The 14,185-nt window shown below is 49.1% G+C and overlaps 1 protein-coding gene across 1 annotated transcript in view; it reads right to left on the bottom strand.

Moving 5' to 3' along the window:
- Nucleotides 1–14,185, bottom strand: part of RIN3 (Ras and Rab interactor 3) — a 119,726-nt gene that overhangs the window by 84,334 nt on the left and 21,207 nt on the right. Inside the window, exon 2 of the mRNA XM_069465236.1 lies at nt 215–422. Within this exon, the coding sequence (XP_069321337.1) occupies nt 215–422 (208 nt within the window). The remainder of the gene's footprint in view (nt 1–214; nt 423–14,185) is intronic.

Here is a 14,185-nt window from a genome sequence, read left to right as displayed (position 1 = left end):
TCCCCGCAAAGCAGAAACCAGGCCTCCCACCGGCTCCCACTCCTGAGTTCTGGAAAACACCGGGGTCGAAAAGCTGATCGACCTCCGTTTTGAAAGGAAAGCAACGGGAAGCCGTCTGGGTGGCAGCTGCTCCCATGCGGGAGCCGAGGCACGCGTGGAGCACAGCACAGCTGCGCCAGCCCCCAGGTGTGCGGTGGAGGAGACCCCGACTCACCCCGGCTGCCTCCCGGTGCAGGATCCTGGCCGCCTCCGCGCAGCCCAGACCCAGCTGCAGCCACACTGGGCACGTTTTGATGAGCTTCTCCAGGACGCTGATGCCCCGGCGAGGAAGGCAGTTCTTTGGGGTGGCTGGCAGACAAAGCCCCGTGCCATCCTCCTCCTCCTCTTCCTCTCCGTCTCCTTTGCCGACATCTGGAATAGGACTGAGAAACAGAATGGAATGATCAGCCTGTCTGCAGCCTGCCCAGAGAGGGCTTACACCGAACAGGGATTAGACTGGGCCAGGCTTGCGTATTTCCCATCCCTGCAGCCAGTGGCCTTTTGGGGAATTAAAAAAGGAACAAACCAGGGTCTTCACCTTAGGGCACTTATAATACAGCAGGTGAGACCCAGAAACAACCAGCTATAGTACGAGGAGGGAATAAATACAACAGGAGCACAGTATAACCACGGCAGCTATTAATAATTAATTAATAATCAATCATTTCAACCCAGGGTGGGTTCAGGAAAACACAGCTGGCATTTGAGCAGAGCCTTCAAGAGTATTTTTTACAACTTTTAATTGAAGAGTAACTTACAGTGAAATGCACAAATCCTGAAGACAGAGCTAGCCACATGTTTACATATGTCTACACCCATGTAATTATTACTGCTACAAAAATGGAGATAGAGACCTGCGCTGTCCGGTGCCTTAGCCACTAGCCACAAGCGGTTACTGAGCTCTTAAAAGTGGCTTGTCCAGACTGAGATGCACTGTAAGTGCAAAATACACATACGATTTCTAAGATTTACTATGAAAAAAAACCGTAAACTAGCTCATTAATATTTTGTATGGAGTACATGTTGAAATAATACTTTAGATATGTTGCATGAAAGAAAACATTATTACATTTAACTTCACCTGTTTCTCTTTACTGTTTTAATGTGGCTACTAGAAAATTTAAAATAGCATATGTGACTTGCATTATATTTCTATTGGGCAGTGCTGACATAGAACATTTCCAGAAGGTTCCTTTGGGTCCCCTCCCAGCCAACATTCCCCAAGCCCCCAGGAGGAGGATGAGCTAACCCATCAGGGTGGGGAGGGGGAGGAGGAGGATCCCAGACCCAAGAAACAAAACCAAACTAGGGTTCTCTGGGGAACAGGCGCTGCCCACTGTTCATATTTCTGTCCGGTTTGAGATCCCAGACTCTCCCCAAGACCCTCACGTTCCCCTGCCCCAGCCCAACACACACACATTGGCAGGCTAGTTTTGACTCCAGAAAGGAGGAAGGACATCTTGGTGCCTCAAATCCTGAGTCAGGTGGGCTGTGGGGTCTGTTTGCATTCTACCTGAGGGACTGAGTCTCTCTAGGCATCTGCAGGGGTGAAAAACCTTATCAGACAGGGCAGGGGGCTTACAAAGCCAGGGAGATGTGGATGGCGCCTGCAGCCCATACAGAGGAAAGCGCCGGGTCACCAGGAGAACACGCGTCCCCCAGGAAATGGCAGGAATAGCGAGGCTGGGGTGGAGGGGTGGGGTGGCCCCATGGCCGTCCACAGGCTGCGGAACTGGGGCTGAACAGTCTCATTTGGAGCTCAAGACCCCGTTGGCCCCACTGACGCTGATGTAACCACTTCCCAGGCCCTAAGCGCGGCCGGGCATCTCCTCTGGGAAGGAAGTGAAAGTGGCGGAGGCCCGAACTGCCCAGAAAAGCAGCACTGTGGGGCCACAGGTTCCTCCAAGCCCACTTGGAAGCACAAAAATACCTTCTGGCACCAAAAGACTTTATGATCATCCTTAAACATCCTTGCTTGGCCTGGGGCCTCCCCCAGGGGCCAATTAGGATTTGTAACAGCAGCTGGGAGTGAGAGCAACAGCCTCCCATTTCCTCCCTGCCAGGAGCCACGGCTTAGACCTTGGCCGGGTCCTTTCAGTCTCAGGGTCTCAGTTTCCTCATCTGTACAATGTGGGCTGGGGGAGGGTAGGCTGGGAGAGTCCTCCGTTTGCTGCGTAGCCCCAGGTGGGCCCTGGGCTCGGTCCCCCTTTCTCTGGCAGAACCAAAGCTGCAGTCGCACAGACAGGCTCTGGGAGGCACGGGGGAGTTTGCCTCTCAGTCACGCGCTGTGAATAGCTTCTGCAGGGCTGCCAGCGCCACGTGCTGCTGCAGGCACGGTTAGAGCAGCGAACAAGAGAGGGAAAAAAAGAGGGAAAAAACCCCAAAACCTTCATGGTGTTTACATTCTGGAGGAGGAGACAGGTGATAAGCAGGGTGAATGGGTGACTAGAGTACGTTAGATGGTGGCACCGCCAAGAGGAAATGGAAAGGGCCATGTGGGGAGGTGCGGGGCGTGCAGTTTTGAAATGGGCAGCTAGGGAAGCCCCCCTGAAAAAGTGGCCGTGGAGTGAACACCTGGATGCAGGTGTCTGAAGAAGAGATTTCCAGGCAGAAGGAAGAGCAAACTCCAAAGTCTTGCGTTCCTGCTTCTGGGGGAAAGTGAGGAGGTGGGGAGGGTGACGAGGGTGAGAGTGGGAGGAGGCGAGGTCAGAGGGCGGCCGGGTGAGGGTCCCAGGAGCATGCTGGAGCCACTGGGAGAGCTGGCTCTCAGTCCGCGTATATAAGCAATTCCCCAGGGCTGAGGGAAGGGGCTGGCTTCTGGCTAGCTGCTTGCCTGGACCAGCCCTCTGCCTTCCTAGGCAAGAAGAAATGGGCCCATGAAGACCTGGTGGGACCTGGGTGGGCCTCTGGGCCCACGGAGCCTGTGAAGATCCACAGAGATAAACATGCTTCTCCACCCAGCAGTGCCACCTGCATCTTGAGGCACGAGGTTGCTTCTCGCAAGGTGACCAAATGGAAACTCTGCCCCAGGCACCAGCATCACGCGACTGTGCCATCTCACTCTCTTGTGATCACAACCGTTCCCTGCTCTGCAACCTGCAACGGATCTTCCCACAAATATTTACAGCATTCCCTTTCCGGGCCTCCTCCCCCACAGACGCCCCCTATGAAGGGCTGGTCTCCATCACCCCAGCGAAACCTGCACTTGCTCAAGCTGCTCCAGCCACCCATGGTTCCTACAGGGTCTCTATTTCTTCCTCCCAAGAGTCCCCACCTGGTAGGCAAAAGTGTTGGATCAGGCACAGAGAGCAATTACCATAAAAGAAAAAAACAGATAAATCAGACTGCACCAAAATTTAAAACGTCTGCCCATCAGGCTGGGGGAAAACATTTGCAAAACACATCTCTAACAGAGAACGAGCAAATCAATTTTTAAAATGGGCAAAAGATTTTGAGCAGATACTTCAAAGAAGAAGATATGCAAATGCCCAAAAAGGTGAAAAAGTGCTCAAAATATTAGTCATTATGGAAATGCAAATTAAAACCGCAATGTGATACCACGGCACAACCACTAGAATGGCTAAAATTAAAAAGACTGACAACATCACATGTTGGTGAATAATCAGAACTCTCATATATTCTTGGTGAGAAAATAAATCAGTATGACTACTTTGGAAAAAGATATGGAACTTTTTAAAATAAACCTAAACATACACCTATGCTATGACCCAGCCATTCCACTCCGAGGTATATATACCCAAGAGAAATGAAAGTGCATGTCCCCCAAAAGACTTGAACATGAAAGGTCATGGCGGCCTTACTCATCATCACTCAACAGAACGTGGTCCTGGTGTCCACCACTGGGATAACGGAGAGACAGACCATGGTATGTCCACACAACGGAAGGGCAGTCAGCAATGAAAAGGAACTACTGATGTGCACAGCCTCATGGATGAATCTCAGCATCATTATGCTGAGTCAAAGAAACCTGATGCAGAAAAGTACATAGCATGTGAATCCATCTAAATGAAGTTCAAATGGTACATTCAGATATGTGTGTTTACTTCTATCATGTGTAACTTTTACCTCCCAGCAATAAAAAAGAACCATAACTAAATATTGAACTCTAGTTAATGATATGCATGCTAACATAGTCAGGGGGTTCTCCAACTGTCTTTGAAATGCATAAAAAAATAAGGTGCACTCATGGATGGATAAAACTATGTAAAACGCAAATATAGAGACATTTTTAGGGTCATTGGTGGGTATGTGGGAGTTTACTGTAAAATTCTTTCAACTCTTGTGTATGTTTAAAATTTTTGATAATAAACTGCTGGGAATAAAGTTCTCCTCATCCTTTAAGGCCCCTTCAGGTGAAGCCCTAAGTTTAAATTTGGGCTGTGTGACCTCTGGCCAGTTACTTTACCTCCCTGGGCTTCAGTTTAATCACTTGTAAACACATAATAATTGTCTTTATTTAAGAGGGTTACTGTGAAAATTTGGTGAGACATCTGCCAGGTACTTAGCACAGCGCCTGCACAGAATTCAGTAAATCTTAGTGACTGTTTTTCTATCCCTCCAGCCCTCCAGTTGGACTTTCTTCCTCTTCCTGCTACAATTCTCCCACTCTGTAGCCTTGATCTTAGGACTTGGCACATTTGATTGGTGTGACGGGGGCACACATCTGTGTGTTACTCATCTCTCGCCCAACATTTGGCCCCAGCGGTAACCCACAAGTTCAAGTGCCTGGGAACCGTGTGGCTTGCTTGACATGAACACAAACACAATTGCCAAGAAAACACAGCTCTCTTGGAAGAGAAACAAACCACTGGGAGGATCCCTTTCACACCCTATGAAAAGACAAACAAGACCTGGGATCTTCCCAGACTCCTTGCGGTGATGAGTGCCGAAGGGGCGGACCTCGGCCGTTTGGACTCCAGCACTGGACAGGCCAAGGGCTCCAAAGACGCTGCTTTCCAGGAATTGCCCAACCCTGTCAATGTTCTCCTTTCTCTCTGGGTGGCCCAGTGCATGTGGAAAAAGGAGGCCCTCCACAGAGGCCTGCTCAGGGCCCCTGGCTGGGCTGGCAGACACAAGGATCTCAGGGTCAAGAGGAATCTGTACGAGGTCACAGGCTGCAGCCCCCTGCCTTCGAGCAATGTCTAGAAGTTAGAGAAGGAGCAGCTGAGGCCGAGGGGATGTGGACCTTGTACTGGGTTGCAGCAGTGACAGAGCCCTTAAGGGACAAAGCGACATGGCACCTGCTCTGACCAGCCAAAGAAGGGTGACAGAGCCAGGCAGCTGCTGGAGGTCACTTGAGCTCTCTGACTGTAAAACGTCTCTGCCAAGGAGGGCGCCCAGGGCAGAAGGCAAAGGTGGAAGCCCCAGAGCCAGCACCACGTCAGGCTTTGTCTCACTGCTGTGCCGACTCTTATCCACCAGCCTGGCCACGTCAGCTCCAACTGCCAGGGACTGTCACGGAGCCCACACAGCATCGGATCTGCCATCTGTTGGCAGAGTGGGCCACTCCAACGCCCACGCCCTCCCTCTCACCAGCCCCGCTCCAGCTCTGCCAAGGGCCCTACAAAGGCAGCAACAGGGACCTTGGACAATTAACAGCACTGTTAGTGCAAAATAATGAGCCTCGGAAGCTTTAGAGCAGCTCCACCAGGAAAAGAAACCATTCCACGACCAGTTTTCCTCCTGCTCGTGAGGGACGCAGCAATGCGCTCTGACCAGCCGGCCCACGGGCTTCCAATCCCACAGCTGCCCCTGGACAACGGCCAGGCTGCCTGCCAGGTGCATGTGATCAGACACTCGGAAAACCCAGCCCTCTGGGGCTGCAGGACTCAGCACCTCCGCTTATATGGGGATTTTCTCACGAGCTCCCCAAAGAAGAGCAGGAACTGTCCTAGCATGTCCACAGCTCCCAGGCCTGGTGCCTGTGTCCCCGTCATAGGCCTGTTCAACCTGGGTGAGGACGGAAGCTCCACTCAGGGGTGGAGAGGTGGCCCACGGGCTGACCGAGTGTGGGGGCGGAGCGGTGAGTGTGGCAGCTCCCCAGGGTGAGGCCCTGGCTGGAAGCTGCCTATTGGAAGAAAGGCACAGAACTTTCCCAGCTCAGTGAGGCTTTGGGCTGCCTGTGTCAGCCCTGGGAAAGCAGCTCAGAGACCAACGCAGCCTCACCGTGAGAACCAAGGCTCCCTTGCAGAGCGCTGGCCAAGACTCGGAGGGAGTGTGTGATGGCGGGGGAGGACCCGGAAAAGGCCGTCACTGCCTTGTCCACGACCCCAACCTTAGGCAGGGTGGTCTCCCAGCTTCAATAGGAAGAAAGGGGTCTATTGGGATGGAGAGGCTGGTCCCTGGCCTTAGAGGGCTCTCAGGCTAGTAGGGGCCAGGCGTGGCTCCAGTGGTAAATGTTACAGGATGGCCCGACGGCTCTGGACAGGGCAGTTTGAGTACCCAGAGGAAGTGGAGGGACCAGGGTGGGGGAGCGCCCTGGTGATGCCAACCAGGGCAGCCACGTGCCCGTTTCATTTATAAGGAGTCCTCACCATGCAGCACCCACCGTGGGCCCACACATCCTGGAAACTCAGTCATCCTCACACCTACCTGATGCAACCTGGGAGACTGAACTGTGTTCCCCCAAAAGATATGTCTGAATCCTAAACCCCTGGTACTTGTGCACATGACCCTATTTGGAAAACCTGGATTCAAACCTGGGCAATCTGGCTCCAGAGTCTGTGCTTCCAACCACTATCCCATTCCAGCTTTTGAAAGTTTTTTTTAAATTTCACATGTTTATGTAACCTTGTAGTACTTGGCAAAGAAAGGGTATTCGATAATGTTTATTATCTCACTGGGGAATATATATTTACACACCCAGAGACATATAAATACACATAGAAATAATCTCCAGAAGGCATCGTTCAAGTCAGTTATTTCTGAGAAGTGCAGGGGGTTGTTTCACATTTTTATAATAATTATGCATTACTTACATGATTAAAAGTCATCTTAAAGAAACAGCTTTCTCATTTGCACAATGGACCTGTGATACCTGGCCCATGATAACACCTCCTATAGGTCATTATTCCAGCTGGGGCAACCACGTATGTGGTCATGCCTGTTTCTCCCAGGAACACTTGTTGCTTTGTGGACACTGGCCAACTTAGTCCCCACGGCACATCTCATTCCCCCAAATAGGCCCTGTTCACACCCACTGCTCATCACTTGTTACCATAGCAACCCTAGAAATGGCCTGAGGTTGTTTTAGTTTTTTTTTTTTACCATAGTGAAAAATAATCTACTATAAATTTCAAAATTGCTACTACAGAATAATTTGAATGTTCCCAGCATAAAGAAGAGGTAAATGTTTAAGGTGACGGATATCCAATTACCCTGCTTTGACTATTACACATTATATGAATATATCAAAAATATCACATGTACCCCCAAAATATGTACATCTATTATGTACTGATTTAAACAAAAAAAGGCAGGAACCAATGCTACGCAATTAAATCTCAAAATCCTGTTTATTGCATGAATGCTCCTTTCCTGATTTGGATCCTGGTCCTTGTTTGAGGAATACCCACTGAAGTATGTGGGGGAAAGAGATATAATCGCAAATGTGACGAAACGTTAATAACGGGGGAATCTGGGTAGAGGAGGGTACACACACACACACACACACACACACACTCACACACGAACTCATTGTGCTATTCCTGTAACTTTTCTGGAAGTCTGACACCATGTCAAAAGATAATGCTAAAAGAAAAAGTTTTAAAATCAAACATACAAAAAAACCCTAATGAGTGAAATAAGCTAATTACAGAGGGAACGCAACCATTTATATAAAGTATCAAAGCACACACAATAGTTCTAAGTCTTGTTTGTGGCTCCAAACACCAAATTCAGGATGAAGACCACCCCCGGGGGTGAAGAAGAAAATGGGATCGGGATGGGGAAGGGTGTGAAGGTGTCTCCCACCAGTTCTTTAATGATTTATTGATTAAAACAAACAGAGCTGGGCGTGGTGACACTCCCCCCCCCCCAAGGTAATCAACATGGGTCCAGCCCTCGGGATGCATCCACCTGGCCATCCAAACATCCAAAGCATCAGTCCCGGGGCCTTTTTGGCAAATCCTCTGACACAAGCCACCAGAGCAGAAGCCGGAAAAGGTCGTGGGGGCCAAAGAGCAGCAGCTGATGCCAGAGGACACCAGGGCCTGAATTTCCTGATTCTAGGTGAAGATGTGGGCAGGAATAGTGCAACGGGGCTGCAGGCGTTTGGGGCTGGGAGAACGCCCCACTCCAAGGCCTTGCTGTGAGGCACAGAGACAGGCTTTGGGCCTGCGATCCCAGGGAGCCACTCCACCCTCTGGGCCGCGTGTCCTCTGTAAACCAGGGAGACTGCGCTGCCGACCTCAAGGGTCAGGTAAGGACTAAACGGGACAGTGTTTAGTCCAGCCTGCAGCTGATGCTCAACAAGTGGTAACTACCACATGAGATGGAAGGTTTCCGGAACAGTCCACAGAGGAAGGCACGGCTGAACTAGACCTTGGGGCAGGGCAGGGAAGGAATTCCCACTGGGGAAAGAGGTGGACCTGGGTGCGTCTGGAGGAAGGAGAGCACACACAGATACCTGCGGGGGCATTCGGTTTGGATCAGCAGTGTGCTAATAAAGCACCTGTCTAGGACAATGAACAAACACAAATAAACAAAAAAGGTAAGCAAAAGCCTTGATGTGTAGTGATTGCCGATTTCCACGGTGTAGACACTCCCACCATTGCTGAGGCCAAGCTCTCAAAGGTTTAACACGCAGTGAGCAAAACTTCTGGATACTTATCCACAGGCTTCTGTGAGCCTATCAGCTGCAGCAGCACCGTGGAATGTGAAGGCCATCAGCTGTCCCCTAACACTTGAGTCCTCTCTTGTGCCATCCCGGTCGAGTAGTAGTTGTGTCTCTCTGAAGACCTCTAATCACCTGAGCCAGCGACACCTCACCGGGCAACCCATTCCGAGAAGCAATTCTCAATTTCTCCCAAGCTGAAATCTGTTCCCCTGAAATGTTTCCCCCTGTTGCTTTTTCTACATTTTGTAGTGTGGCAAGGACAACTTCCCCGACACCCCTCAACTACGTGAAGATGGCTTGTACATCTCCCACCCTCGGGTCTTCTGTTTTCCAGGTCGAGCAGCCCCACTCTTCTACACAGCTACCCAGAGGGAAGGTTTATCAACCATGGTTGACCCTGAGCTGGGTGTTTTACATGTACTGTCTCCATGAATTTGCAGATAGACTGGTTTGGTTTTTAACACTATTTAAAGTGTCCAATTCAATGGTTTTTGATGCAGGCACAGAGTTGCACAACCATCACTACAATCAATTTTAATATGTTTTCATCACTTCAAAAAGAAACCCCTTACTCATGAGCAGTCACTGTCCATTTCCTTCCAACCTCCCCCAACCCCTTCAACACCCCCCCAACACAACTCCAGCTCCTGACAACCACTAATTTACTTTCTGTTTTTATAAATGTGCCTATTCCGGACATTTCCTGTAAATGAAATCATACAACATGTGGTCTTTTGTGCTTGGCATAATGTTTTCAAAGTTCATCCACGTAGTAGCAGCTAGTATAATTTATCAGTACTGCTGTATCAATGTTTCATTTCTTTTTGTTGCCAAAATTCCATTGTATGGATATACTACATTTAACTTACCCATTCATCAGTTGATGAACATTTGGGTTGTTTCCACGTTTTGGACATTACAAATAATGCTGCTTATATTCATGTGTAAGTTTTTGTATGGAACACATGTTTCAGTTCTCTCTCGGGTATATATCTGGGAGTAGAATTGCTGGATTATGTGATAACTCATGTGTAGCATTTTGAGGAACCGTCTATGATTGTTTTCTAAAGTGGCTGTACCATTTCACATTCCCACCAGCGGCATATGAGGGTTCTAAATTCTCTGCAACCTTTCCAACACTTCTTATTGTCTATCTTTTTGATAGTAGCCATTCTGGCAGCTGTGAAACAGTATCCCATTGTGGTTTTGATTTGCAATTCCCTGGTGGCTATTGCTGTTGAGCATCTTTTCATTACTGGCCATTTGTATGTCTTCTTTGGAAAAATGTTTATGCAGATCCTTTGCCTATTCTTGAATTGGGTTATTTGTCTATTATTGAGTTGTACATTCTTTCTTTTTTCTTTTTGTAAACTGCACATATTCTCTCCCATTCTATAGATTGTTTTTTTCACTTTCTTGACAGTATCCTTTGAAACATAAGTTTTTAATTCTAAGTCAAATTTATCTATTTTTTTTGTTTTGTTTTGTTGCTTGTGGTTTTGGTGTCATATCTAAGAAACTATTACCTAATCCGAGGTCATCAAAATTTATCCCTGTTTTCTTCTAAGAGTTTTATAGTTTTAGTTTTTACATTTAGGTTTCTGTTCCATTTTGAGTTAGTTTTTACATATGGTGTGAGGTAGGGGGTCTGACTTCCTTCTTTTCCATGTGGATATCCAGTTGTTCCAGGACTATTCTTTCTCTATTGAATTGTTTTGGCAGCCTTGTTGAAAATCAATTGATCATAAATTACGGAGTAGTTCTGAGCCCCATCATCATATTGATTTTATCCTTCTGAGTACAATTATTATCCCTCTGTCTTCCTCTGAAATTTGGAGTCCCAAAAACATGCAAACAATACCCCAGGTGTGCCTGGAGCAGCACAGAAAGGCATGACCATCACATCACCTCTTTCAATCTGGACACTCTTCTCCTATTAACATGACCTAAAGCAGCATCAATTTTTCTATAGCTCTATAATACTTTTGGGAAACTGTGGAAAATTAATTTGGATTCTGAGGGTAAAATTGCATTGTGGAAATGAAGGGATATACAAGGGTTTTATGAGATGAGTAATGACATGGCAAATGCTGTATTCATATGGAGAACAGATATGATACAAAGGAAATGGCACTGTCTGGTTCTGCTGTTTACTATGTGACTTTGGGTAACTCACTTCTTTTCTCCAGGGTCAGTGGCCTTTTCAGCAAAATGAGAAGGTTGGACTAGATCTGGGATGGCAAGTAGGGTGAATTTCCATGTGAACTCCAGTTGACTGACAGCAGCTGCCTAGACTGTTATGCTGAAGCCTGGATTGAGGGAGAATGCGGGGATCTACCAGTGATGTCTGCCATGGGCTCCAATCAGGAGAGCGGCAGCAGCTGTGCTTTGTATTTATTGAGTACAGATCAGACCAAGGACTAAGGCTCCTCTCAGCACTGTGAATTTCATGATCTTGTGACTCAACTGACCCTTGGCTAGCTGCCACCTGAAGGCTTCTCTTCCAAGCCAGGCCAGTCCTGCCCCAGCTGACAGCCTGGGAGAAGGCAGGCAGCCAGGCCAGCTCCTCTGTGGCTTTGTGTCTGCCGGACCCTCTTCCTGGATGTGCGTGAAGCTGAGCCACAGCTGCTTCCTCGTTCCTTCTGGCCCCGGCTTGGTGCACATAGGACCAAAAACACAGTTCCAGGCTGACCATGGAGGTCCCGTGGGGATGGAAGAGAAGTAGCCGGTTTCAGAATCAGAATCGCTCACACATGTATAACGTGCAAACACTCAACAAATGCCAAACAACTGCACAAGGCCCTGGCGAGTTCCCATAGATGCTTGGGGGGCTCCAAGGACAGTGTCAGGGAAATCCTGTTATGAGAAAGTTCCTGGGGTTTCTCCTCACTCAGGAAACCAACAAGCCTTCCATGATGAGGTGGGGTACAGCCTACGGCCCCTGACCCTCGGTGGGTCAGCCCCAGGAACCTGGGACGGGCTCTGCGGGCCCCTGCCCACAGCCTCTCAGAGGGGAAGTCGGCCTAGGCAGGTCTTCCGGACCCCGGAAGTGCTGAGAGCAGGTCACGCTGCCTCGGTTCACACGTCACAGCCCACATCAAGGGGTCTGGCAGGTCAAAGGCCTTCAAACTTTCCACATCTGTGTGCGCTGCAGGCCTGCTGCTGCTCAGAGTGTCCAGCACCTTCCAGCTGCCAGCCTTGCCTTCCTGCCTCCAGCCAGGTGCCCTGCTGTCCCCATGGGTTCCATCTGCCCACACTGACCCCCATGCAGGCCCCGGTGGAGCCTGCAGAGGCAGCCAGTGTCAGTGCCGAGGCCCTTCTGGGGGCTGCTCCCACCACGCCAAGTCTGCCCCTGGCTTATGGCTTCTCTCTGCAAGGCCTCTAGCCCAGGCCACTCTGTCTTCACCTTGGGCTCTGCTCTTGAGAACCCGCGACACCCACAGCCTCCTGGGAACCTGGGCTGAGCTCCTCTGTACTCCCCCTGGCTCACAGGTCCCAGCCCCTTTTCCTGCTACAGCCCCCCAGGCCTAACCTGACTCGGCCTGCCTGTCCTGCGGATCCCACCACCATCCTGGGCAGGGCTGTCCACGCCCGTTGGGACCCTGCTCACAGATGAGGGTACCAATTCTGTCCCTTCAGTGATGACGAGCGCTGTGTGTCCTAGCGATTTAATCTGTGCTTGGGAACCAGGCAGGGTTAGAATCCCACCTTGGTGGCCTTTGCAAATGACTACACCTCCCTTTGCCTCAATTTGCTCTTTATTTAAAATAGGGGAATAGAAGCATGACTACCTCATGGGGTGGCTGGAAAGAGCTCAGGGCAGTGCCCAGCATACAGCAAACATTCAGTGAAGTTAGTATCACGCATTCATTCACCCAGTACTTATTCGGCACCTACTATGGACCAGACATCATTCTGGGCTTATCATAATAATCACTACAGTGATAGTCACACATAGTGAAAAGACAGCTGACACCCCGCCTCCCACAAAAAAAATAAAATCCCCAGAAACATCACCGGACGTGGAATGGTTACTGGAGAAGACAGGATTTGGAGGATCAACGTCCTGGCTGGGACTGCAGCTGGAGGCAATGAGGGCACAAAAGTCAGGTCACCATGGGCAGTGGGCAGGCCCTGAGCACACCTGTCACACAAATGTGTTGAGATGAGCAGAGGCCATCTCTGTAGGGACAGAGGGGAAAGTGATCACCCCGGTCTCCCCCGGCACTGCCTCTCTGCATGACCCAATCAAATCATGTCGAGTTGCATTTTGCTATCTGTGTCACAGTTACTCTCTTCCTATAAAATCTGTCCCCAGACTCCAGCTTGGGGAGACAGGTTTGAGCATTGCCTCCTCGCTCCTTGCTGGTCAACCTTGCAATAAAGCATTTTCTTTTCTCAAAAGCCAATGCCATAGGCCGGGCACGGTGGTTCCCGCCTGTAATCATAGCACTCTGGGAGGCCGAGGAGGGTGGGTTGTTTGAGCTCAGGAGTTCGAGACCAGCCTGAGCAAGAGCAAGACCCCGTCTCTACTAAAAATAGAAAGAAATGATATGGACAGCTAAAAATATATATAGAAAAATTAGCCAGGCATGGTGGCACATGCCTATAGTCCCAGCTACTTGGGAGGCTGAGGCAGGAGGATTGCTTGAGCGCAAGAGTTTGAGGTTGCTGTGAGCTAGGAGGACACCACGGCACTCTAGCCCGGGCAACAGAGTGAGACTCTGTCTCAAAAAAAAAAAAAAAAAAAAAGCCAGTGCCATGGTATTGGCTTCTATGCACATCTAGCAGGGAGCCCATTGCTTAGTAACAATGGGGTTAAAGAAAACATTTTTCAACAATTGAGAAGTTAAGGAAATATTCGTACTATATGAAGCTGGCAAGATTCAACCATTTTTTACCTACAAAGAAAGCAAGTTTAGATGTTCAACCTAACAACAAACACAGGAATAATATACAGCCATTAAAAAGAGTCCCTAACGCCTCTCACACGCAGCTGGCAGGAACATAAATTAGTACAGCCTTCATCGAGGGCTATGTAATAACTCCTGTCACAATCGCAAACACACATGCCCTCTGACCCAGCAACTGTGGGAACTTATCTTTACAGATACAGTTGTACATGCACAAAACGGCACATGCAAAAGTACTCATTGGATTCACTGGAGCATTGTCTGTAACAGAGAAAAGACTGGAAATAATCTAAATGTCCATCAGTAAGAGATCAGGTAAACAAAAAGAATACTATACGACTGTGAAAAATGAGGAAGCTCTCTGTGGAGTGATATG

This window comes from Eulemur rufifrons, chromosome 2 (assembly GCF_041146395.1).
Source record: "Eulemur rufifrons isolate Redbay chromosome 2, OSU_ERuf_1, whole genome shotgun sequence".
In the NCBI taxonomy this organism is placed as follows: Eukaryota; Metazoa; Chordata; class Mammalia; order Primates; family Lemuridae; genus Eulemur; species Eulemur rufifrons.
The sequence above is the reverse complement of the archived record's forward strand: the minus strand, read 5'-3'. Positions and strand labels throughout refer to the sequence as shown.